This window comes from Phalangium opilio, unplaced genomic scaffold (genome assembly GCF_054372755.1).
Source record: "Phalangium opilio isolate 3A_F unplaced genomic scaffold, DU_Popi_V2 ptg000011l_1, whole genome shotgun sequence".
Taxonomy (NCBI): Eukaryota; Metazoa; Arthropoda; class Arachnida; order Opiliones; family Phalangiidae; genus Phalangium; species Phalangium opilio.
In genome coordinates, this window is record NW_028324147.1 from 1,720,329 (window position 1) to 1,745,013 (window position 24,685).

The 24,685-nt window shown below is 35.1% G+C and overlaps 6 protein-coding genes across 9 annotated transcripts; 4 read left to right on the top strand and 2 right to left on the bottom strand.

The window, feature by feature from the left end:
- Positions 1-11: 11 nt before the first annotated feature.
- Elys (AT hook containing transcription factor 1 homolog) lies at positions 12-10,957 on the top strand. Of its 2 annotated transcripts, none has more exons than XM_089857731.1 (29): positions 12-181; positions 2,422-2,537; positions 2,621-2,871; positions 2,936-3,281; positions 3,352-3,460; positions 3,527-3,655; positions 3,732-4,200; positions 4,288-4,375; positions 4,442-4,626; positions 4,698-4,782; positions 4,851-5,283; positions 5,348-5,675; positions 5,744-5,937; positions 6,002-6,096; positions 6,152-6,333; positions 6,403-6,547; positions 6,605-6,755; positions 6,845-6,925; positions 7,015-7,155; positions 7,253-7,497; positions 7,570-7,618; positions 7,691-7,929; positions 7,994-9,523; positions 9,590-9,672; positions 9,767-9,884; positions 9,943-10,047; positions 10,141-10,200; positions 10,297-10,459; positions 10,529-10,957. In XM_089857731.1, the coding sequence occupies exons 2-29, from the start codon at positions 2,429-2,431 to the stop codon at positions 10,725-10,727; spliced, it is 6,312 nt and encodes a 2,103-aa protein (XP_089713857.1). In that variant the 5' UTR covers positions 12-181; positions 2,422-2,428; the 3' UTR covers positions 10,728-10,957. The 2 variants fall into 2 exon arrangements, with proteins under 2 accessions (XP_089713857.1, XP_089713856.1); XM_089857730.1 differs by having other exon boundaries at positions 13-181; positions 7,241-7,497.
- On the top strand, positions 1,118-2,251 carry Rad9 (cell cycle checkpoint control protein Rad9). The gene has a single exon (XM_089860741.1). The coding sequence runs from the start codon at positions 1,118-1,120 to the stop codon at positions 2,249-2,251; it is 1,134 nt and encodes a 377-aa protein (XP_089716867.1).
- Positions 10,958-11,088: 131 nt separating the features above from the next.
- On the top strand, positions 11,089-15,243 carry Trp1 (translocation protein 1). Its single transcript, XM_089857772.1, has 7 exons — positions 11,089-11,235; positions 11,605-11,728; positions 11,820-11,928; positions 11,998-12,241; positions 12,355-12,502; positions 12,591-12,710; positions 13,578-15,243. Exons 1-7 carry the CDS (start codon positions 11,200-11,202, stop codon positions 13,949-13,951), a joined length of 1,155 nt encoding a protein of 384 aa, XP_089713898.1. The 5' UTR covers positions 11,089-11,199; the 3' UTR covers positions 13,952-15,243.
- Positions 15,244-17,470: 2,227 nt separating this feature from the next.
- LOC149709767 (uncharacterized) lies at positions 17,471-21,288 on the top strand. 2 transcript variants are annotated; one of them, XM_089857773.1, is made up of 9 exons: positions 17,471-17,960; positions 18,819-19,003; positions 19,076-19,161; positions 19,243-19,465; positions 19,638-19,712; positions 19,780-19,953; positions 20,036-20,141; positions 20,256-20,311; positions 20,812-21,288. In XM_089857773.1, exons 1-9 carry the CDS (start codon positions 17,900-17,902, stop codon positions 20,995-20,997), a joined length of 1,152 nt encoding a protein of 383 aa, XP_089713899.1. In that variant the 5' UTR covers positions 17,471-17,899; the 3' UTR covers positions 20,998-21,288. The 2 variants fall into 2 exon arrangements, with proteins under 2 accessions (XP_089713899.1, XP_089713900.1); XM_089857774.1 differs by lacking the exon at positions 17,471-17,960 and adding an exon at positions 18,050-18,185.
- On the bottom strand, positions 17,988-18,790 carry LOC149709768 (uncharacterized). The gene is made up of 3 exons (XM_089860727.1): positions 18,677-18,790; positions 18,473-18,610; positions 17,988-18,337 (listed from the first exon to the last, which is right to left on the bottom strand). The coding sequence occupies exons 1-3, from the start codon at positions 18,788-18,790 to the stop codon at positions 18,104-18,106; spliced, it is 486 nt and encodes a 161-aa protein (XP_089716853.1). The 3' UTR covers positions 17,988-18,103.
- LOC149709769 (acid-sensing ion channel 4-A-like) lies at positions 21,273-24,559 on the bottom strand. Of its 2 annotated transcripts, none has more exons than XM_089857766.1 (12): positions 23,351-24,559; positions 23,225-23,288; positions 23,041-23,156; positions 22,877-22,983; positions 22,588-22,793; positions 22,426-22,524; positions 22,220-22,355; positions 21,983-22,064; positions 21,835-21,907; positions 21,675-21,772; positions 21,522-21,600; positions 21,273-21,458 (listed from the first exon to the last, which is right to left on the bottom strand). In XM_089857766.1, the coding sequence occupies exons 1-12, from the start codon at positions 23,683-23,685 to the stop codon at positions 21,327-21,329; spliced, it is 1,527 nt and encodes a 508-aa protein (XP_089713892.1). In that variant the 5' UTR covers positions 23,686-24,559; the 3' UTR covers positions 21,273-21,326. The 2 variants fall into 2 exon arrangements, with proteins under 2 accessions (XP_089713892.1, XP_089713891.1); XM_089857765.1 differs by having other exon boundaries at positions 21,522-21,603.
- Positions 24,560-24,685: the final 126 nt, after the last annotated feature.

Sequence of the window (24,685 nt, forward strand, 5' to 3'; positions counted from 1 at the left end):
ATTTTGGAGGGGGAAGAGGATTTTTATGCAAATTTCATGCGTGTGGTGTTAAAGATAGACGCGGTATTTTCTTACGGTGAGCCAAAAGGAAAGTTATTATAGTTTAAGTGATTAAAGTAGATGATAATTAATGAAATTGTGTGACAAATATATTGGATTTACTACTGGACAAAACTAAACGGTAAGATTCTTCATTTAAATAACGTAATTCACATTTTATTGTGTTGTAAATGGATTATTGCCAAGGCTTAAGTATTTGCACTTCGGATTTTTGCATGCTGTTGCACGCAGCGCCATCTACCATTTAAGGGAGAAATAATATCTTGACCCATCATTTTAAATTTTACCATAAGCATATAATTTTATTTACATAGAATTTGTTGTAATTAAGCAATGAAGACTTATCGAAATTTTATAAAACGATAGTTTTAATATCGCGGCTCGCGCATACTAAGAACTAAGAGTTATCAACACTGAATACTTGATTGACTTGGCATATATTACTCAGATAATATCGTGACCAATCATTAATTTAAATTTTACTTATATAAAATATGTTGTAATTAAGTAATGCAGGCATATTTAGCGCAAATTTATAAATCGATAGTTTAAAATTGCGCTTACTAATAACTTAAGAGTTGTCAACAACTGAGTAGTTGATTTACTTGACATAAGTTTCTCAGATAATATCGTGACCCATCATTAATTTAAATTGGATTACAAAAAATATGTTGTAATTAAGTAATTTAGGCATATTTAGCGCAATTTTATAAACCGATAGTTTAACATCGCGCATACTAATAACTTAAGAGTTGTCAACAACTGAATAGTTGATTGACTTGACATAAGTTACGCCATAGGCTTATGGTTACGCAATACGCGGAAAGTTACTAAGTGCTTTCGGTGGTAGAAATCGGTCGTAGCATTGTATATACTCGGAACTTTCGTCAAGTGATACTTTTTAAAGAAGATGTGAAGAAGAAACTTGAAGACTGTCCATCTGTTATTTCAGATGAAGTGCATAGTTCCCAATCGGAATCTAAACACACTCAGTAGATGTTTCCATACACTCGCCAAACTGGGAGACTCTGTCTTCATAGAAATTCACCAGACACACATGCTTATCCAAGCCGTCAGCCCTTCTCAGTCTGCGTTTGGTTGTTTCAAACTTGACGAAGACTTTTACACTGCCTATATTTCCGGAGAGACCACAATCAAGTGCAAGATTTCCTTAAAATCTTGCTTTCACGCTTTTAAATCTTTAAACCCCGAAAAAAGTGTCGAGGAATGTCATTTTGAAGCTGAGGAAGGCTCCGACGAACTTGTGGTTAGGTTTCATTGTAAACACGACGTCATCAAAACGTTTAAGTTACCTTTCATCGATCTGGAACTTTTGAATGCCAATTTTTCCAAAGAGAAATGCAAAAGCGAGATTATTTCACCCTCAAAAGTGTTACAAGAATGCGTGCAAAGTTTTTTGTCCACCGTCGAAGAAGTGACGTTTAAGGTTACCAATGATAAAGTCATTGTCAAGAACTACACGGAAGATGAACCAGACCAAACCAAAATAGTCCACACTGAAAAACGTCTTGAAATAGATGAATTCATCAGCTACAAAGTTAACGAAGACGCCGATTTAACTTTTTGTTTAAAAGAATTAAAAGCGGTACTCAGTTTCGCTGATGGAGCAAAACTCAATCTTCCAATACACATCAATTTCAACAAATCCGGAGACGCTTTAATATTCAGCATTAAATCGGACCAAGGATGGGATGCCTGCTTTGTTTTGGCCACACTTTCTGACGGAGACAAGGGAAGCAGTCAATACGAATCAACACCAAATTCAACAGAAACTGAGAATGTTGGGAAAGTTGAAGCTAATAAGAAAAAACAAAACTCGAAGAAACCAAAGGAAAATCCTGAACCAATCGCGAATGGTAGATTGTCCAGTAGTCAAAACGAAAACATTGCCACTTCAACTAAACCTCGTTGTATTATTGATTTGACTGATTCCGAGGAAGATGATAATCCCACGCAACCTCTGAATCTTAAACCAGAACCACCCGAAGAAGTTCCAGTTGAAGAGGATGATTTTGATGAAGTTATACCCGCAAGTCCACCCCCTGCTAAACGTTTCAAACACATATTTTTGGCCAAACCTAAAGGATGCAAATATACTTCGCAACTTGAACCAAATCCAATTATTTTAGCCCCTGATAGCGAGGAAGATGATTCCAATGAAACAATTTAGTCTTCAGTTACATTATAAAATGTTACCATTATTTAGCCCACCACTTATCATATAATAAACGCCATGTGCCTTGTTCCGTTAACTCTGTTGTTATATAAATAAACGAGTTATTTGATAAAATTGGTAGTTGATCACTCGAAATTAAGTTTTGAGGTAAATTCTTTTAACAGATACAAAATGAGAGCTGACGTTCCAGTACATCTTGTGTCCGATGTAGAAGCATTTCCAGCGTGTCCCTTCATAGAAGATTCTCATAAACAAGTCGGGTCTTGTAAAATTAGCCATGGTCTGTTACCACTTGCCAGTGATAGTTTATGTTGTCCACTGTCGCGTAATTCGTTCAACCTTCAACTCCTACCAATTTTCCAGATGGTTCGTGGGCTTGGATTGTAAGAAATTCGGTCCTGGAAATTTTTTCCACGCAAAAAGTGGAGCGTAAAAGCTATTGGTCATTTCGTACTGACCAAAAAAGTTCGGGGATCGCGATTACCTCAGTTACAGAGTTTTATAGCAATGTGTCCTCGCCGCAATTAATTATATTGTTGGATGTAGCGAATTTGTTATGTCTCTTTGACGTTAATTCTTCAACAGTCATAAGAGCGGTTCACTTACCATTTCAAGTATAATTATTTATTGTTAGTTTAAACGAATTTTAGTTTTCTAACTAGTAATAATTGATAACAGATAGAGTCAGTTGAAGTTGTAGCCACGCGAGGTGGTGCTTGCATTCAAACTCGACCTTTAGCCACGGAATTAAGATACATGTTTGGAATTGTGGCCGTTGCCGTAGAAGGCGGTCATATCTTCTTGGTCGATTTATGTTTGGATGAAGATAGCGGTTACACGAACGAAACCCAACCCGGAGAACCCTTTTTCGCGTCAACGACAACCTTAGATTTAGCTCAAAAACGGGAAACGGCCGTTAATTCCTTTGAACACATGACTTTAAACTTGAATGAAGATCATTTTCATCGAGGAAACTTTTTATATCGTGGACCGGAAGACGAAGTTATAACCGCGTTCAATACCTGTAAGTTCGTCTACTAACCTTTAGACGAAGGTATATATTGTTTTACGACGTTTTGTTTGCCTTTTCTAAGCTATGGTATCCATTACGTCCATGAAATATATTCCCCACTTGACTCTACTTGTTGTTGGCTTTAATTTTGGAGGATTTCAACTTTGGAATCTTCAGAAATTATTATTGGAGTAAGACCCTGGTTATTTTTTTATTTAATTAATTTATCCCGGAATTAATTATTTTAATAATTGTAGTTACTCGTCTTCGGTTAATTCCGACTCCGACCCAGTTGTAAAATTTGCATTTCAAGAACCCGAAAATGATCCCAGAAATTATTGCTATCTCTGGGTCGTTAAAGGGCAATCCATAAATGATTTAGTCAAGTAAATAATTAATTAATTATTAATTAATTAATTAAGTACTTATTGATAAATCATGTTTCTTTACGCGTTTCTTTAGTCCTAATATAACTTCAGTCGCGACTCTTTACTCCTTGGGATATCAAAAGAAAGAATGGATTGAAAATTACGGATTCATTTATCAAGGGATGCAAAATTGCGTTCATCGTCTAAGTTATCCGTTAACGACACAACCTTTAGATATAAATTTCCCAGCTTCCTACGGAAGTAGAATCATTTCCTTCCATTGCATACAACAAGGGGAAATAATAAATTTACCGAGAGCGGATTTGGAAGAACTTCATGGCGATGATTTTGCCAATCAAGATCTTAGTCTATGCATTATAGTTTGGGAAGCTTGGACTGTTATGTCAAACCCGGCTTATTTTCTGGCGCTTTTTGATATCAATCAGTGGTATCAGGCTCAAATGCCATCCTCCATTAGATGCCTCAAAAATGGGCAATGTTCTTATTTCGGAGTATTTTCGCTTCTGGAAGTGAAAGAAAAGATTAAAAACAGCAATTTATTGGTAATTAACTAATTTAATTAATAACCAATGATAATTATTTTACAGATTGATCATCTCATCTCATCTTGATTGATATTTTCATTTTAGGATGTTCATATTTGTCCCAGTTCATTTGTTAAACATAAATCCTTAAGTTCTTCCGATGAAATGTATTTTCCTTCATCTCTAGCGTTTAGTACGTTCTATTTTAATTAACGAAATTAATTAGGAAGTATTTTTTAACGAGTAATACTCGTTACAGAAGCATTATGCGCTTCCGAATGCGGTATCCTGAAAGTTTCCTACTTGGGAACTCAAAGACAAGTTCTTTGGGAGATGGAAGAATTGGGTCCCAATTCCTTAATCAATCCGACAAATTTATATAATTTGTGCGTTAGTTCCTCTTTACTTCCGGTTTCAACGGAAGTTTCTGGGAATGTCATCTTAGTAAGCTTTGATTGAAGTTATTTGATTGAATTAAGTTGATTTTAAAAACAATTTTCGCCGTTATCTTTAAGAAACGGGAAGCTTTATTAACATTGGCGTTGAATTACAATCTTTGCAAGTTCATTACGTCTTGCATATGTCAATGGTCTTCAGTTGGTTAGTTACTTTTATAGCCTAAGTTCGTTTATTGCAATTTATTTATATGCTAATTACGTTTTAATTAGATTATTCTAAGAACGGCTTAACTCTTAAATTCCTACTTAATTGGATATGGAAACGAGTTACGCTGATTAAAAACTCGACTGATAAAATATGCGGACCTTTATTTAATCATTCTGGTCAAGAACTTGAACAGAATTCCCTTACGCTTCTGCACATACACTCGACGCAATTGGAACGATTAAGTTTGCTCTTGAAGATTATGAGTAATCAAACTGGTCCAATTACCGAAACGGGTCTTCAAGAGTTGCAAACGCGGCAAGAAGTGACACAACTGATCTCGACGTATCTTAGAGTGATTTTATGGCTTTATTACTGTTCATTGTTGCCGGAACACGCGGAAGGTGAAGCTTACGGTGAGAACGAAGTTGCCTATCCCGCCTCGACTCTCTTCAACACTTACAGCCAAAGACGCAAAGATTTGCAATTACTTCATAGGTAAGTTTTCCAAAAAGGATTTTAACGTCCTTACCATCGTTTTTTTTAATCCATTTAATTACAGTTCCGTTGGTCAAACTGACCTACTTTTGATTGACGGAATGTTGACGCATTTTGGCGAACTTCCGCTTCAATGGGAAAAGGGAACCAGTCGTTTTTATCCTCCTCCCAGTCTCTACGCGCTTTTAGGAATCTATTTGGTCAAGGGTCCACCCTTGGAAGATAAACATTGTTTAATGCTTTATTTACTTTTGGATATGGCCGCGTTTCTTTCCGATAAACAAAGTCATTTAGAAGAAAAACTTATGAAGTTTCCGGCCGCTTTTAAAATGAGTCATAGTAGGGTTAAATTAACTCAAGGATTTTGGATGTTGGACCATCGTGACTTTGAAGTAAGTTAATTGCGACGATGTTTTAAAGTATTTTGTCACTTTTGTGATGTTAATTTGTTTATTTTTAGGAAGCCATATTGTTTTTCACTGATCCAGTGATAGTACCGAGTGATATTTTACCCTGGCAACATTTACGAATTTTAAAATCGTTCCTCTATCAGGGTGAACATCAAAAAGCTCTTAAATATATTCAAATTTGTAAACCTTCCCTTCAAACGCCCGAAGAAGTTAAAATGCATTTGACAATTTTGTTGGCAAATAAGTATAATAATGATTGGGGAATAACCTGATTCAAAATAAAGCCTAAATTTGGTCTATTATTTTAGGTTAATAGTTGAAGCTTTCCAATATCAACGTCAATGTTGTGACGAAAGAAATAATGATTATTTGTTGACGCATTTCTTCATGGGATGTCAACAAAGTAAGTCTTTAAGTTTCTTTATAGGATTTATAGCGTAACTTTAATGTTTTTGCAGCTGGCAACATGGACGCTTTGTTGCAATTGCCGTTTTCCGCGTTGGAAGAAGAGGCTCTGATCCAGTTTTTGTTTAACAGTCGAGAATCATTTCATAAGGATCTTTTAGTCATGTATTTTTTACAACGAAGTCAACCTTTAGAAGCGTCACACGTCAATGAACGAATTAAGCTTCCTTTAATGGTAATTAATTACTAATTATAATTAACTATTAACCGCGGCGCGTGTTAACTTAAGAGTGAATTTAATTAGGATTCGGATAGTCAAAGTAAAGAAAGGACGACAATAAGGTCGTCTTTGGTGGCGGGATTTTTGCAAACTCTACCCGAAATGCAAAGTAGATTAGCGACTGAAGTTGGAAGACATCATGCCAAGATGACCTCGACACTTTCAAATGGTATAGGTTACTTGATTGACTTTAATAATTATGATTTAATTAATAATTATATCGTAGCAACGTGTCCAATGCCATTATCGACGCAAGTTCATCACAATACAGTCAATGTTTTAACACAATCTTCGCGACTTTACGATTTGATGAGTAGAGTAAAGGACACGTGGTCTCTTAATCAAATGGTTGAACAGTCGCCACTCCGTTCTAATAAGTAGGTTAATTAATTAGGTTTTTAATTCATTTTAGTTGACTCTTTATACAAAATTAAAACTTGTTAATTTTAATAATTTATAACAAAAGCCGACATGAATCAGTTGTTTGGAGGTCGGAAGGTATACCTTTTATTGAAACACCGGGAACTCAAAGAAAACTGAAACGATTGTAAGATTATTATAATTATAATTAATCTTGAATTTAATTGAATTGAATTGAATTTAAAATATAATTAATAAGTGAAAAATTGTAATTAGGGAATCTGAAGTTATTTTTGCAACTCCGTTATCAAAAAGAAAATTATCGATGGATTTCACGGATTCAAATAAGACTTCAACTAAGAAATTTAAAGGGTTGGATCCTTTTAACCCTCAATCTAGGGGAGATTTCGAAAAGAGGTATTCTTAAGTTAATTAGCATTTAATTATTTCTAATTAATTAATTAATTAATTAATTAAATTGATCGAACTGATTTCGTTTTAGTTTTAATTTTAGCAAACATCAACGTCCAATTAGTTCGGAAGTTCTTTCTCTCCTTCAAACTCCTCCAATTAAAAAGATAATCCCTCCAATAAGAGCTCAAACTTTAGAACGGGTTAAAACGCTGGCGTCTGATACACCACCTTCCATTTTAAAAATTCGCCAATTAATTAGAAGGTCCGCGACTCCTCCCAATTTGGAGAAAGTATCCAGGACTCTGACGTTTCCTGGTACCGAATCATCTGATGATAATGAAGACAGTAAGTCTTAATGCAATCTTAATATCTTTATTAAGAAGATGAACTAATTAATCTTTGTCCCTAAACTTTCAGCCGAATCTGGAAAGAACCTTAGATTTGATATGTCGGGAGCGAGTAAAGGGTATGAGATTATTTATAGAAATTAATTAATATTTCTATTTTCATCCTTGATTGATTATATTTTGTAATTTAGTTCGGTAACTGCTTCCGAATGGAGTACAACACCCGATAGAACTTCGGAACCTGAAATAGTTCAACCAGGAAGTTCAAATCGCGGTTCTTTTAACAGATCCAGGCTTAATTTAACGGGAAATTCTTCATTTTTGGGACAATCGCTTCATAATTCGGACGAAATTATTGACGAGGATGAGGAAATAACTGTTAATTTTTCAATTCAAAATAGAAGGGATATTTCCTTGGTCCATGGAAAAGGTACGTTAATTTAATTAATAATCAATTCACGCTAATTCTTAATTATCATGATTTTATCGTACAGAGGTGTCCTTTGCTAAACCCCATCTTCCAAAGCCCGCAATTCGTAGAGAGGCCCTTCTTGAACATATCCCTCAGTCACCAGTAACTCCGAGGAATATTCTGAAAGGCGTTGCTGCAACGTCCCCTAACAGAGACGCACCCGTACTATTTAACATTGAACCATCCCCCCCAAAAGATCAGGGAACTCTTGAAACATCTCCTCTCGTTCCGACACCTCGACCTCAACTTTCTAGTTCCAAGAAGGTCCCGGTTGAACCCTCGTCGTTTGCGTCCACCCCAGTCATCCAGGAACCAGTTGTTAATGAATCAGACGATGACGATGATGTCTTAAGATTGTCAGAGTCTGATGATGAACCCGAAATGGAACAGGAGGAAGAAGAGGTGGTGGAAGATGTTGCTGATCATGTTCCACCGTCTCCATCTCCATCTCCATCACCACAAAGAATTGACTCGGATGATGAAGGAATTGGGGACAATTACCCTGGGGAACCAATAGCTAAAACGGAAGGTGACCATTTCCCAAGTGAACCAGCTGAAACTGAGGAAAGAATTGGTGACAATTACCCAAGTGAAGCAGCTGAAACTGAGGAAAGAATTGGTGACAATTACCCAAGTAAACCAGCTGAAACTGAGGAAAGAATTGGTGACAATTACCCAAGTGAACACTTTGAAATCCATGATGAAGTTTCAAATGAAAGTGACGTCAAGTCGCCCCCGAAAGTGTCATTTTTCGCGACTCATTCTGACTTTAAAGACATCCCGCCAATTTCTGAACACATTGTTCAAATTCCCCAGGAAGATTCTAATCTTAAACCAATTGACAAAGAAATTACCCCCGTTGTTTCTTTTTCATCAGTTCATTCGGTAATCAAAGACGATGTTTCAAAGTATGAAACAGACTCTGTCCTCTCTACCACCAAAGACGATATTGAGGAAGATGAACAACCTCAGAAAGTGTCAGTATCATTTGAAAAGATTAAAACGGCGAAAGATGAACTCCAGGAAGCAGTTGCAGTTGCAGTTGCGTCAACTTCCATTATGGCTGAAGAAATGGAGATACTTAAACCTTTGGACGAAGAAGAGACGCGTTTATCCATGAAAGAAGATGAAGAAAATCAAATGGAAAAGTCAATTGAAGCCGCAAAATCATTGCTATCAGACGCTTTCCAAAGCGCTCAAGTTATTGGAAGTGATTCGAAGAAAAGGATAACTAAAGTTAAGTCTCTTTCATCCTTGGATAGTAGCTTGGCTAGTACGTCCCAAGAGAAACCAAAGCTGACCAGGCAAACAAGGTCACTCCGAAGTATGAAGAAGGACTCAAGGAGTGAAGATGAAAGCGACGTCTCCGTGGCTTCCACGAGTAACACCACGAGTTATGCGCAAAAGGGTTTCAAAGGAAATAAAGGAAAGACTCAAAAAGGAACTAAAAAGGTTACGAAGGAATCTGAGGAAAGTGATAGCTCTATTATCTTGAGAAGTAGCAAAGTCGTAATGAAAGGAATTTCCACAAGAAGCGGTTCAAAGAAGAAAGGTTTGTATTTTAAATACTTTTTTAAGTTTAATTTAATTTAACTTGATTAATGAATTAAATTTGTAGACGCGGCGGATGAAAGTGTAGCCCCTGTTTCCCCAACACCCAGCTCCGATGCTTCTAGTACCGTTTTTATCTCCCCTGAGAAGGTTGGTAACTAACTCTGTTTGATTTTTGATTTTTCAGCACCAGGAATTAATTAATTATCATTAAACAATCATTTTGTTTAATATATTTTTCTAGCAAACAACAGCTCAATGGGCGCCGCGTTTACGTCACAGATCTAGAGGGGATAGTGTTTCTTCCTTAGATTCAAGTCCACCAAACATTACTAAAGAATTAGGAGCAAAGCCCAAGACAAGTACTAGACTTACTTACTTACATTTCTACCCTTACAAGCTAATTAATTTTAATTGCAGCGAAATTAGTTTCAATTAAGTCAACAACTTCTAAAGAAACGGATCCAGTTTTGGAAACAAGCATTCAGAAAAGAGGAAGGAGAAAAACCAAGAAAAGTGACAATGGTTTGTAACTTTATTTGATTATTTTTCTAATTATAGATTAATTACTTTTACTTATTAATTAGACTCGTTAAACTAATTAAATATCCCTTTTAGAAGCTGTTACTAGTCACTCCATCTCCGTTATTCCGGAAGACAGTATTTTAGAATCCAGTAGTAAGCTAAGCTTTATTAATAATTTAAATTTGTGTTTAATTATTAATTATAATTAAAAATGAGTTAATTAATTAATTATGATAATCATTTTTCCAGCTACTGTCACCCAAGCTACCGCCTTGCCCTTTGTCTTTTCGCCTCCGGCAACCAGATCTCGAACAAGGAGGAAAAAATCTGATTCTTTTTCGGAACAAACATCTTTATATGAAGCTCCGAGTGTTTTAGAATCCAGTAAAATGGACGAAAGTGTCACCACACGGTAACGGTTCTTTAGTTTTGAGTCTATTGACGTTTAACCTACAGTTAATTTTAATTTTTTCTCTATTAGATCAAAGAAAACTGGTCCTATTCCACCCTGGGAATGTTTTATCAACGTAATCTCACCTCCTCCACCTTCGGTAAAAGAGCTAGAAGATGATTCATCCAAGAAAACGCGAACTTCGTCATCTGGTTCTAGTTTATCTCTGAGACACGGTATGCAGTTGCGGAAAGGACCTTTTAAAACTAGAAAAAAAGTTAATTTGTGAGTTCGTAATTAATAATTAAGATTAATAATACATTGTAATTAAATTCAATTGGAACTAAAAAAGTAATAAATAATATTTCAGTAGATTAATTTTTTTTTTGTATAAATTTAGTTTTAAATTTTATTATTGTATAAAATTTCTTTTTAGGATAAAATAATCATGTTTTTTTTCTCATGAATTTGGTATTTTTTAAAAGAAAATTATAAATAAAATTTGAATTTCGAAATTGGTTTCGTGTTTTTCTTTGAAAAATAGACTAGTGGCAGATTTCTATTATTTCTATGGAAAGATAACGTTGAGTGTCATTACTCTATTTTACTCAGTCGCAGTTTGCTCTTGAACGGAAGTTAAGGGTATATCAATGTTAGTTACGTAGTAGAGCAAACTAAGATCGAAGCTGAAAGGTATAGTGTCATTTGAACTCCAGCTTTTACGAGAAGTTGCGATTTGCGAAGTCATTTTAACAGGAAATATGGCAGAAAGAAGGAAAGGAAGGAAAAAAAAGGATGTAAGTAATAATGTTTTAATTAAATTTAATGTTATTAAATCGTTAGTAATAGTTCCCGAATAATATTTATTAAATAAAGAAGTTAAACATAAAACAACAACTGCTTCTTGCTAAGCCTACTTTAGTACTTTACCAACCATAGAATAATTAGTTAAGCCTTGGTCAATAGAGTAATGGCAGCCTTCTGCCTTCGACTGTATTAATCTCTATGGGGAAATAACATGGGGTGCCATTAGTCTATACAAGACATTACGTAAGCCTTGGCTAAAATTTTCAACATTGACATTGAATTTTTTTTAAATTACTTTTAATTATGAAACGTCAGCGTAATTATAAAATTATCTGATAGTAAAATAATCCCGTTTTAAGGATGACATTAAAAATGATGAAGATAAACCCTCGAAAGTTGAATACGCGGTCTCCAAATATTTACGTAGTAAACTTCCAGAAAAGAAAACAACACTTCTAAGCCACAAAGTTTCGTATTTTGTTTGTAAGTAATACTTAATGAGTTAATACGCTTGCAAAATCATGTTTTATTTAGTTTTTTTGATATTTAATGTTAAATTACGTCATCATTTTAGCTTCCAAAGCTATAGATTGTTTGTTAGATTCACCATGGGCTTCGGGAAAAGAAAAGGGACCGGAGTTATTATTTACCAGTAGGGAATCTGTAGTTCGTTTTATGGACACGTAAGTCATTTAAAAGCGTCTTTTAAGCTCTCATTTGTACGTTTTAAATATGTTTCGGGCCTCTTTTAGAATGTTAAGGCACAAATTTTTCCATCGAGCGAAGAAAATAGTTGTTCAGAAAGAAAAAAAGAAGAGGAAAGATAAGGATGATGAAAATCAGGAGGAGAGTAGCATCGTCACGACCAAAGATTCCAAATCTGATATAAAAGAGAGCAAAAAATCTGAAGAAACAAAAGAAAGCGCGAAAAAATTAAAGAAATCCAAAGATAATAAAGACAAGGAGGAAAAATCTGATAAGGAAAAAGATAAGAAGGTATATTTAAATTAATTAAGGCATTTAGAGGAATTTCCTCGTGTATATTGGACTTAAAACGTCACAGAGTTAGTCAGTAGATGACTAATTGAATTTTAAAATTATTATATCAGGAAGGGGAAGAAGGTGAAAAGAAGAAAGAGAAAAAGAAATTCAAACTCGACATGCATTTGGATCAACTTTTTGTTGATGGAAATGAGGTTTATGTTTGGATTTATGATCCCATTCCTGTTAGAGCGTGGATTATTGGAACACTCTTAGGTACAAGGTTCATTTTTAATTTATTTTAAAAGCAAAATTAGTAAATTACTAATTAGTTTAATTTATTATTTTTTTTGTTTGTTATTAGTTGTTGGAGCTGTTCTCGTGTGCCTCTTTCCTCTTTGGCCTAAAACAGTTAGGCATTATGTTTATTATCTTAGTGTGGCGGCCGCTGGATTTTTAGTCTTCATAATAGGGTTAGCAGTCAGTAAGTATTGTGAAGATTCCGTCAAAAAGTCAAAAAACATCTTTAAAATATGATCACATTTTTAACTTGAAAATGCACAAAAATTAGCGTGGTTTCTTTAAATTTTAATTTAATATAAATAATTTAAAATCATCAGCCTTTTACCAACTATAATTATAATTTTTCAAAGGTTGCTCAATTTTTATCGCCATTTTGACCAAATTCAAAAGTTTTTCATAGTAATTAATACTGCCTAATAACAAAACAAAACCTAAAAGCTTTAAAATGTTTTTCAGGTATCTACAAAGTTTTTCTAATAGTTAACGTATCCGTTTGGTGTTACCGTCTCGACGCACTATTTTTATTATTATTTTTCCCAAAAAAATATGCAAAATTGCAATAATATCAAATTCAACACGCTAATTTTTGCAAAATACGCAAATACTATCGCTATGCTATTTGTTGTGTATTGTCATGATAAGCTTAAGCCTTAAACGTTTCACTGAACTGAACTGAACCGAACCCTCCAGTAAACAAACAAAATGCCCACTAATCCCCGCCATCTGGTGGAAAGTCCCTTCGCCAAGGCCTAACATAAGCCTTGGCCAATACTATTTATTTCCATTTTATCGGGGTTAAAGTTCACAGACTTTATTACTTTTAACTTACTAATAAATACTTCACGTTTAAGTTAATTATATTATAGCTTAAAGTAATCTAAACTAAGTTACTATTCCGTTATAAAGGAAAACAAAGAGTTTACGCAAAGGCTTAGCTAAGCCTTGGTCTAATTATCACTGGCATAATTTCAATTTAGACTATATTTTAACGGTTTTTAATTGCGTAAAAATAACAAAACTCGTTTTTTCTTAAATTATCTCTTGATAGTTCGATTGGTGGTGTTTGTTTTGGTTTGGCTGGTCTCGTTTGGTAAACATCATTTATGGCTGTTGCCGAATTTAACGGAAGATGTTGGATTTTTCGAGTCTTTCTGGCCTTTGTATAAGTACGAATTTAAAGGAGGTGATGAGAAAGAGGATGATAATAAAAAGGAGGATGAGGAATTGGAAGCGAAAGAGGCTTCTGCTGGTAAAGGGGACCAAGATGGTGGTGACACAAAGACGGAGGTAAAAAATGGGGGGGAGGAATCTGATAGAGAAAGTCAGGGGTCGGGAGGGAGTAGCAAGGATGAGTTTGAGTTACTAGAAGCGGATGAAATTACCACCGCTGAAAAAGGGGAAGAAATTGGTGGTCAGTCCTGAAATAAAATGTGCTAGAACTTGGGGACAGGGATTATTTTTTTTAAGTTTAAATAAAAAAATAATTCTCATTTCAAAAAAAAAAAAAACAAAAACCTAATTTATCAGTACTTTTTTTTATATAATATTTAAATATAATTATTAGGTCTATTTTTTTTGTTTCTTATTGGGTTTAGTATAATAATAATAATAATTAATAAACGTATTTATAACAGATTGTTATGTTAAAACGCTAAATAAAATTAAAATTAAAATTTAGCGTGTGAAAACTTTTTAAGAAGGAAAATATTATAAAAAATTAAAAGTTTTGGCCTTTTTCCTTTTTTTTTCGGATTTTTTTTTTTTTTTTTAATTAGACAAAATTTAGTTTAAAAATTCTAGAATAGTTGGTAAGACATAAAAAAAATTATTAAAATTTACAAAATTTTTATATAAAAAACGTATGGGGTTGGGGTTGGTGATGAATTTAACTAACTGCAACTAAAAAAGAAAAATGACAAAATTTAACCAAAAAAAAAATTAATAAAATAAACATTTCTACACAACTTTTCTATATTGAGAAACAAACAAAGAAACAAACAAATTGATAATGGTTAAGAAATTGGCTTTTAGAATTAAAAAATACAACACACAAAAAAAAACTGCACAAAAGTTAGAAAACCAACAAAATTTATTAGTTTAATAAAATTAATAAACAATAATTTGTAATCTCTCTTTAATATAAAATTTTAATTTCCTTTGAATCCCTTTAAATTAAAATAGAAGCATTTCTGTAGTCTTTGAGCAGCTTTAATAGTCCGATCAAAGACTATATAATTAGGCTTAGCAATTAACGAGATTTAATTAAAATTATCCCTTTAAATTAAAATAGGAGCATTTCTGTAGTCTTTGAGCAGCTATAATTGTCCGCTCAAAGACTATAATTAATTAGGCTTAGCAATTAACAAGATTAATTTAATTTAATTTAATTAAAGTTATCTTTGATGGGGGTGGGAGGGGAGGGGGAAGATAATGGTATTTATTTTTATATTGTGAAACGATGATCCCTCACTGTAAAGTGAAAGTGAAACTAAAAAAAAAATGATGAGATGAAAACATTTACTGACGTACCATTCCTTTAAAAAGTTTCATTATATTTAGTTCAATCTCTCTCTTTTCTCTCAGTAGTTGAAAAATAGGTTAAAATTCACAGAATATCGTATTAGTGTATAAAAAATGAAACCTATATATAAATATATATATATATATACATACAAAAAATAATGATAATAAAAGATGTTTTTTGCTGTTATAAAGTTTCCGTGTTGGGAAAACATTGGAACATGGCGGGGAAAATGACATTGATAAGACCATAAGTTCATAGGATATCTCTCATATGAACTTATGATAAGACTTAAAGTTAATAATGTGGGGTTTTTTCTAGGAATAATTAGACTTCCAATAGATATTAGGGGTTATGGTTTCTGATTCTGAAGCAACGTCAAATATTTGGTTTGTAAATATGACTATGTTGAATCAACAACATAGCTGTACTTTCTGAGCAGCTTGGAAAGTCATTACACCTAACCTTTATTAGCCTTTATTATTAGTTTTTTAGTACCTCTCGCTGAGGTTGTATTAATAGGCGTTTGTTTACGTATTCAAACCGTATGTCATACGCGAAGCCCGTACGTCAAAGCCTACACTCCTCCCTCCCCCGTTACGTTTACATTCCCCCTACACTCTCCCGTTGAACGCCAACTTCTACTTATACAAAACCTTACGTTTACATTCCCCCTACACTCTCCCGTTGTCTACTAATACAAAACCGTACGTGGGACGCGAACGTGTACGTCAAAACCTCACCCTACGTTTTAAATTTCCCAAAATACCCTCCCGTGGAACGCCTACTTGTACGTCAAAAACCTCACCTACGTTTCACATTTCCCAAAATACCCTCCCGTGGAACGCGAACTTGTACGTCAAAATCTCACACTACTTTTTGTTTTACATTTCCCAAACACGCTCCTGTTGAACGCTAATTTCTATACGTAATTTCAAACTGGTACCTCAAGGACTACGTTGGTACTTGTAACAAAAATCACACGCTACTATAATAGAAGGGTTAAATAGTTCCATAGAAAACCTATTATTTCAACATGAAATTCAATCCACTCTTTCCAATGTTTGATCGGGTCCAAAAACCACTTGGGACATTCCTAAATCGGAATTCTCCTCGACACTTCTCTTTACAATTAGTGAATTATTTGTATTAAACTGCTTCGAACTAGTTTCTTTGAGGAGATCTAGAATTGGTATAATGACTTCAAACATTGAACAGCGTAGGGCAAAGATAGTTCTTCAAATAAAGATAAAAAAATCTATTTTTGGCCTCAACAATTTCCACCACACATAAAACGATATTTGAGTGTCAAATATTAACATAAATTTTATAATAATGTAACCTTACCTTGAAGATATCCAAACTTGTTGTCCTTAAAATGAATTAACCCCCAAAAAAATATAAACGAAGGCAAATTATTAAATTGGGATACATTTTCCTAATCAGTTGATAAAAACATTTCTAACTATAAGCAAGGGGGGAGTTTGATTCCATTGGTTTTCGGCCTCATTAGTGTAGACTAATTATCAAACAGGCAAACGGGCGTTTTACAAATTACGCAATTATCAGGTAAGTTGTACGATTTAAATTAGCTTGATAAGATTATAAAGGTTTAACAGCTTACAAGTGAATTTCTTTTTCTTTTTTTTTTACGATTTCTTTATCGAGTTAACTTATTTACTCGCTTGAAACGGTTGGAATGTAGAGGGTTTAGTTTTAATCTGAGATTTTCAGCTTATCTACGACTCTAGGGCATTGATTTAGAACTCTAAAAATTTATGAAGAAACACGTATGGGTTAGGCTTAAAATATTTAATTTATTGCGAAAACGAAAAACCAGTTTTCGTTTTAAAAACATCGAAGTGTAATTGTTTTGCAAAGTTTATTATGCATTATTAAATATTATTTGAGATAGGCCTAATGTTATATCGTATTTAAGTTGGTGTAATATAATTAAATATGAATTTAAATTTAATTTAGTGGTTGAGCCCGGGGCCTTGGAAGTCAATGAAAATCTAGAGTATGTATGAAGCTATACTCCATGTTATCTCTATTCCTTTTTTCATAGAGAGATAACGTGAAGTGTAGGCTCCTACTCACTCAAAGTTTAACTTGATTTTTGATAATCGTGGTTAGATTAAAATCAATGTTTTATAGTGAGAATCAAGTTGCAATGCCATCATGCACGAATCTTGTCTACACATCTTATCTGAAGTAGATAATATATAGCTTATTGCGTTAGCGCAACCTTGGAATTCCACGAAACAAGCTCCTCTCCTATGGAAAATCAATTAATTTCAAGCTTGAATCCTTAGATAGGTTTTATTGAATGGGATAGAAAAAAAGCATCCCCTAGTCTGTTGGCTTAAACTTAATCCGGGCATTGTTTTCAGACCCTGTACTATTGGTAGACCTAGTCCACTGCTGACTAGTGATTGCAAACTGAAATGTACACGCATCTTCTTGATTGACCACCATAATTGGTCTGGCAAGACTTAATTAAGGGCATGACAAAAATTTAATTTAGTGAAAACATACTCGTTGCATTAAACTTGAATCGTACGTTGCACGCGTGATCAAATTAGATCGTGCCGATTAAACCTAAACGTGACCCAGTACAAACAAGTACATTGTTTTTAATATCAATGACGTCTCGATAATTTAGCAAAAACCCCAATCGTCGGTTGCTAACTGCTGATTGCTAAAACAATAGAAATATTCTTTGTTAATATGATAAATTCGACGCCAAAGTTCTGAGAGAACCGCCAACGAAAGGTTTGCGAAAGCAAAATCATCCCATTTGGGTTTGTCTTTCGTATTTGTGGACTTGTCCAATATAATTTTGAACCATGGCCCCACCATCGCCTAAAATGAATATCAACACTATATCGTATCCCATTCAACTGACGGGTAAGCGAAAATACTTCAAAGTTTAAGTGGTGTTAGATACTGAGTATTTAATATCGTCGTATACAAATATGTCGATAAAATATATCTTCGATACCAGAGCCGGTTGGTCGCGGGTATAAAGGCGGGCTCTAGCTACTACGTTACTATTCTCTTCGATTGGGTAGAGAGATCGTCTTTCTTAAACGTTTGTAGAAACTCGCGTTGGACACGTAAAAAGGCTCGAGGGTAGGTCTTGATAACTCTTTCTTCGCGATTTTTTGTTGGCTTGCCCAGCTTCTTAGAGACGAAGTCGATAGGAACGGGCTAGCCGTGTTTTGACCATTAACGCTAGCCATTGAGAAACTTCCCCCGCGTTTGCGTAATTCTTCGTCCTGCTCCTAGAAAAACCGGACATCGTTAAATAACCCAAAAAACCATGTGTGATCAAGGTACATAGTCACCAAGTGAAACGGTTTCAAATTTAGTTTTCATTCATGGTGAATGTACCTTGTTGTCAATATCTACAAAAGTACCTCGAAAAAAGGTCTTAGTTTAGGTTTTTCGGGCGAACTAATCATCTCTGGTAAGCAACCATCGTCAAAGATTCTCGAATGTCTGTAGCAATGTCCTCTGGCTGACGTCCTGAGGAATGATCGTTCCTTGAAGGCATTCTGATCAGGATCAGTTAGGTTATCCGTTAGTTTCTCTTTTCGCGTTAGAGCATGTAGTTGCTTAACGTCATTTCCATGGCAATAAGGATGTCTGTAGGGCAGACTAGGTCTACGTTTAAAGGACAATCCTCTAACCACGATTAACTTCTCCCCTCTTTGGAGACTGTAAGACTTGGGCATAATGTTTATACGTTCCTTCTTAAAACAGGAACGATGGAGAACAGTTATCCAGGAGCTCGTACGCGTTCCGCGATACCACTGCCGTTTGATCCGTTATTGTATCGGACACGTCACCTTAGTTTAGCCAGAACAAATCACCCGAAACGTACTCGTGGTTCGCAAGATTATGGATCGACAGATGTCAATGAATTCATTCGAAACGAAATGAAATCGGTTAGTTTAATTATAACAATGGTAAAACAGCGCAAAGAGTGAGTGTGCTAAGGGAATATTTCTTTACCGTAGCCGGAACCTTTATCAACGTTAGACCAAGCGAGTTGCGAGTCTGATTACATTCCTTTGTTAGCCAGCACTGGAATTTTAGTTGAAAAGTAAAAAATAATAACGTTTTAACCACGTTTTTTTTCTCTCATTAGGAATGTTAATAATTTTTTAATTGTTTCTTATTTTAGTCTCGAACAAGAAGGTTTGACTAAAGAAGAAGCCAAAGAAAGAATGGAAGGGTTAAGTCAACTGATCAACCGATTAGAGGACACGACAGCTTTGCTTAGGGATCAATTATCCTCCGTTAAAAAGACATTGAAAGGAGGCAGTTCTAACAGTACAGTTCGAATTATCAAACCAATACTACCATTCATTTTAAAGTTCCAGATACTTATCGTCATAGCTTTCCAAGTAAGTTTGAACGTTGGAGAATTATTTACTTTCTCGCTAGTCTTTGAGCGCTTAGAAAACTAGATCTTTTTTAATCACGCAAATCGCTCAAAGACTACCGGAGAACGACGCAACTTGTTAGGTGTGTCTCTGTAAGGGGCTTAAATTAAAATACAATTAATATTACCATCAGCTGGTCGGCTTGGGTATGTTAACCTTTGACGATGCCCGGGTTAAAGGCGAAGATAGTTACAAAATAACCAACACGGTATGTCTAAGCGCGAGTTCTAGTCACGGGTCTCTCTCTACTAAATATGTCTCTTTCTTTTACACAGTTCAAAGGTTTTTTGGTCGTCTTCCAAGTAATAAATACAATTATCCTTATTTACACAACGTATATACTGTCTAAAAAGATGAAAAATGGCGGACTGGGGACGGTAATGGCTCAAACGTACATGACAACCATCCTGGTATTCGCCGGATTGTATTTTACCGTCTACAGATTTGACGTAATAATTGAGTTAGAATGAGGAAGAAACGAGCTAGGGTAATTATCCATTGGTATATTCATTCTCCCATCCATTTTCGTAGAGTAACAGTTGGGAATTCGAGACTGAAGATAAAATCAACCAAGGCAACGCGTTCGTTCAATATGTTCGAATGCTGTACCTGTCCGTTTCATCAGCCACGCTTTGTGGTAACAAATCATAACTTTTTTCTTTTTCCCCCTAATGAGCTTATTTCAATCGGTTCTAATTAGAAAAAGAATGCGCTCCCTCTCTTCATTATTTTTTCTTTATTTTTATTATAGGAGCCGCGAACATTCAACCCAAAGCCTGGTACATCACCCTGGTGGTTTGCTGTCAAGTAAGTAGATTAATTATCTTATTTTTTCGCATCCCATCCCATCGCTGGCTTCCTAACTTAATCCCCAACGTTCCCTTTGTAGTTTTATTAATTCGGAATCGGATTAATTTCATTGTTAAGCCTTTTCTTGGAACTTTGTCGCCACATTTGAAATACGTTACTGAAATAGCTCCATAAGTCGCTTGCCGACGGATTTTCCGTGCTAGGAATAAAAGCTAGCGACTTAAGGAACCCTTTAAAGTGTAGTTAAACTTATTTTAAGTGTAGTTGGCACTCCCTTTATATCTTATCGTTAAGTCTTATACGGCCAAAGATAGGGAGTTCCTGCTTCTCTATTTATTTTATTCGCGCCAAAAAAAGTCAAGGCCAACTTAGTATTTCCCGCCTGTAACCGAGTTGGCCGTATTAATCCTACGCAACTTGATCGCGCTAAGCCTAATTTTCAAACCGCCATGTCGATCGTCTCATTTTTTAAATGAATGCCTATTTTTCATCTACAGAATATAATGAACTTCGTCTACTTCGCCTCCATCTTGGCGCAAACGATAGGGGATTTCAACGCGTACACCGTCAGCGTGCGTCATAGAGATTCTGTGGCCAACGATATTCAACAAAGCGTTAGGAGAAACGTAATAACAAGTTCACAGTCTTACCGTAATCAAAGATACGATGAAATACCAGATTAATAAGTCGAGCTTAGTTATATATCAAGGCGGATTTGTATTTAAAACGAGTTAATTTTTTTTGTAACGCGAACCGTAAAGTGTATTTTATTTAATCTTCAACAAAGGCTTAAGGAACCAAGGCTTACTATTAGCCACGTTTCAACCGGTATGTATATATTATGCCTTAGTTTTTTATCATAATTTGAAAAATAATTCGCATTAGGCTTAGGTACGGCTATAAATGTGTAACGATCATTGAAACAATTTAATTATCACAGAATAAAATGTAAATATCGTAATATCTACCAATAATCTGGCATTTGCTTTAATTAATTTAATTAATTTAAGTATTAATTAAAAGTCCCAGTTCGAAGGGCCCGATAAAACATGATAGTTTGAAGAATTACTTTGGGTACAGATAGTGCAGACACTCCCAACCATAGCCCTAAAAATCCTCCTACATCCGCAATGACGTTGTTAATCTGCAAGTTGAAAAAACCCTTAATTTTAAAGCATATCTTTAATTAAAAATATAATTAACAAACTTTATATTGTGGCTCGTAAGTAATTGTAGTGACCTTGGGACTAGAGTATTTAATTGAAACGTAGGCCTTTGATTTTTCACTTCTGGAAAAGTCGCGCTGATTTCAGTTTTTAAGATAGATTTGTATTAATTTCAAGAGGTTAAAGTTCAATACCCGAAAAACGGGGGTGGTCCTCTTCCTCTATCTTCAAAGCTACCACGGTCCATATCTCCAAAGTTTGGACCTCCAGGTTCAGGACCGCCGTCATCCGGCTGTTGCGATAAACACGCGATTAAACTTAAATCCAGTAAATTAGCATTTTAATATTAATTACTTGATCGCCCCCTCCTCTTCTAAAAATTCTATCAATCCTTTGTGTCTCTACGAGCAAGTCATAGCTGTACTTTCTGGAAAGAATGATATAGATAATGAATATCTTCGTAGCAAAAGGGGGGGGGGGGAGCCACAGGTCGTGGTCTTACTTGCAATCTCTTTGGCAATAATTCAAAGAGAAACCATAGCGATCCAAGCTCTCGTTTTTAGACAGTTTTTCCCAGCAACGATCTGTTTAAATAATTTGAATGGTTGGTTTAAAACCGTTGCACGAACAAGTATTAGGAATCTAGTAAATCAAGGTCGTTCTAAATTTCACAGTACTAGGGGGGAGGTCCTCTTTAGAATTACACGAATAAATTAGGTAAAAAATGTAAAATAATTACCACTTTTCTCATAACTGTCGCAAGTTGAGCCACTTACATCATCCATAATTTGTGGAATAGTTGAAGTTTTCGGATAAATGGGGATGCAACCGCAAATCTTCATTGATTTGTCGATGTAGAAGTCTCGTAGACATAGCTGCGTTAAAACAAAGTGGTTACTTCAGTTTACCGACTTCGATGACGTATCTCTCTCCAAACTCTTTTACCAGTTTAGAAAGGGATCCACGCTTGCCATTTTGGACGTATATATCGTCATAATCTATGCATTTGGTCCAATATGGTTCGGGCAAATACGTGTAAGTTTCCTATAGAGATGAGTTTTAATGAGAAAGTTCCGAATTTGACCCTTGACCCGACTTAAGACTAACCAGAGTAATTCCGACAAAGTATTTTTGTCCCGGGTCGATTCTAATCTCTTTAAAGTTGTAATCGGGTATTCCGTAAGTGACAAGAGCTTTCGAGGAATGAATGTACATTTTAGCTCCCAGTTTTAGGGTCGTGTTACCCATGGGAACGTTTTCCTCGGGTTGGAATCCAACCTCGAAATCAATTAGGTTTAAGTTCCCGGAAATGTCTTGAGTTTGATTTAATTTTAATTAAAAAAGTCGTAAATGAAATTTATTTAATGTACACCTGGTCGGTCAGTGAGGGACTAACCTTTGGGGTCAATACGTATAAACGTTTTTGATTTGCCCGTATAATTCGCGAAGATGACGTAACTGTTCCCTTTATCTTCGCTCCAAATCCAAGTGATTTCATTCTCGCTGTATTAATTTGATTATATATAGTTCTGTTTTTAGTTTGAGACAAACAAGACTAGCCTGCAACTCGACGCTGGTGTGCAATTCTTAACCAAGCTCTCGAAGCTGTGTCCGGTAGTTTTCACTTTAACTTTAGCTAATGACTCTTTAACTTTCCACATTTGCCAATAGCCATGCTTTAGAATGTTTCGTGTACAATTGTTAACACGGATTCGTTAAAGACAAATTAATAATTTCTACAAACCATTGAAGGAGTTTCGGTTATATTCTCCTGTGCTAGGACTTTAACCCAATATGATTTTAAAATTCTGTGAAGAATAATTTTTAAGTAATTTCCGCATCTTAAACAAATTCCAAAACATCTTCTTACCTATTGGCGTTGGATATCGTGATAGCGGGTGGGTATCGGAGAGAAAATGTGTCGTAGGTGGTGACGGTCTCCATTCTGGTCGGGTACGAGAGATAAAAACTCAGGACCTGGTAAGATTGGTAAGCGAAACCGGCCATACAACCCAAGGCGAACAAAATTTGAAAAAAGAAGAATAAAAACTTTCTTTTTGAACCCTTGTTCGACTTGGTGTACTCCGGGAATTTTAACTTGTTATCCCCGTAATTAGGGAATTTATATTGGCGATGACTTCTTGGAGTTGGTGCTAGTTTTTCGACGTTTCTGAACCTTCTTTTACTCTTAACTTTAACGAACATTGCGCTGTTGCAGCCAGATACCTTGGCGTCTTATTTCGAAATACTTGGGGGCGAGGATATTGTTAAGTGAAATGCTTTTAATGGGTCACAAATAGTTTATCGAATGTCGTCGAGGTGTTTATTTGAAGAATTGATCCGTTGGTTTGACGCCTTTGGAAACTATTAGCTACAAACGCGCGACTTCTATTGTTTCTCTTTTTAGCTTCACTACAAACTTAATTTTGAGAGAAACTATCGCGAAGATGTAGGTAGTTCATAAGATATGTTGGCCATAAATTTGTCACCGGCTATTGAGAGCTTGTCATGAAGTGACGTAGGTCATAGATAAAGCGACTCCTGGTGAGGCGCTGTCAAAGGCTTACTAATGCAGACTAAATAGGAATTAGATGGAAGTACTGCAAAATTAACCACCGAGTGTGGGACTTCAATTCTCGCTTCCGTCGTTCCCCCTTGAACTAGCTCGAGATGCGAGTCTCTATCATTACGAAGTATAGGTAGTGTCATACTTATGGAACATATCACTTATAAACTTATGCTAGTACCACTCAGTGTCTAGGTCTCGATATCGAATGTCAAACTTAACCCTATAATCTCACTTAATACCTGAGTTTCGAGTCTCATCAAATTTCGTAATTTTTCGTGATTTTTATTATTGTGGTATTGACCACAGTTTGTTATTCATTCTCTATCATTTTGGTCAATTTATAAAGAACCTTGAACGTATATATAGTAAGGCGTGGTTGCTAGTAACGTTGTCCGAACGTAATTTATTACTATCAGCTCGTCTATGAAAATAATATTCTACGTTTATGTACTTTATTTAACATTGCATTATACTATTCTTCATATTTTGACAAATAGGACATAGTTTTGTCTTCAAAAAAATCTATACTAGGTGTGTCACGATAAAACTTTCACGTCATTTAAATAAAATTCCAATTGTAATATTTTACATACAAGTTAAAAGAAAAAAAAAAATCCACCATTATGAACTATGAAC

Coding starts and splice junctions, on each gene's coding strand:
- Rad9 (XM_089860741.1), top strand. CDS start 1,118: ATGCTTATCCAAGCCGTCAGCCCTTCTCAGTCTGCGTTTGGTTGTTTC.
- Elys (XM_089857730.1), top strand. CDS start 2,429: ATGAGAGCTGACGTTCCAGTACATCTTGTGTCCGATGTAGAAGCATTT. Junction 2,872..2,935: donor CGGTTCACTTACCATTTCAA/GTATAATTATTT, acceptor AATTGATAACAG/ATAGAGTCAGTTGAAGTTGT. Junction 7,619..7,690: donor ATGTCGGGAGCGAGTAAAGG/GTATGAGATTAT, acceptor TTTGTAATTTAG/TTCGGTAACTGCTTCCGAAT.
- Trp1 (XM_089857772.1), top strand. CDS start 11,200: ATGGCAGAAAGAAGGAAAGGAAGGAAAAAAAAGGAT. Junction 12,242..12,354: donor ATAAGGAAAAAGATAAGAAG/GTATATTTAAAT, acceptor TTATTATATCAG/GAAGGGGAAGAAGGTGAAAA. Junction 12,503..12,590: donor GATTATTGGAACACTCTTAG/GTACAAGGTTCA, acceptor GTTTGTTATTAG/TTGTTGGAGCTGTTCTCGTG.
- LOC149709767 (XM_089857773.1), top strand. CDS start 17,900: ATGGCCCCACCATCGCCTAAAATGAATATCAACACTATATCGTATCCC. Junction 17,961..18,818: donor GTATCCCATTCAACTGACGG/GTAAGCGAAAAT, acceptor TTCTTAAAACAG/GAACGATGGAGAACAGTTAT. Junction 20,312..20,811: donor CCCTGGTGGTTTGCTGTCAA/GTAAGTAGATTA, acceptor TTTCATCTACAG/AATATAATGAACTTCGTCTA.
- LOC149709768 (XM_089860727.1), bottom strand. CDS start 18,790: ATGCCCAAGTCTTACAGTCTCCAAAGAGGGGAGAAGTTAATCGTGGTT. Junction 18,611..18,676: donor CTTATTGCCATGGAAATGAC/GTTAAGCAACTA, acceptor GATCCTGATCAG/AATGCCTTCAAGGAACGATC. Junction 18,338..18,472: donor AACTAAGACCTTTTTTCGAG/GTACTTTTGTAG, acceptor CGGTTTTTCTAG/GAGCAGGACGAAGAATTACG.
- LOC149709769 (XM_089857765.1), bottom strand. CDS start 23,685: ATGTTCGTTAAAGTTAAGAGTAAAAGAAGGTTCAGAAACGTCGAAAAA. Junction 23,289..23,350: donor ACGATATCCAACGCCAATAG/GTAAGAAGATGT, acceptor TATTCTTCACAG/AATTTTAAAATCATATTGGG. Junction 22,525..22,587: donor ACTTTGTCGGAATTACTCTG/GTTAGTCTTAAG, acceptor TCATCTCTATAG/GAAACTTACACGTATTTGCC.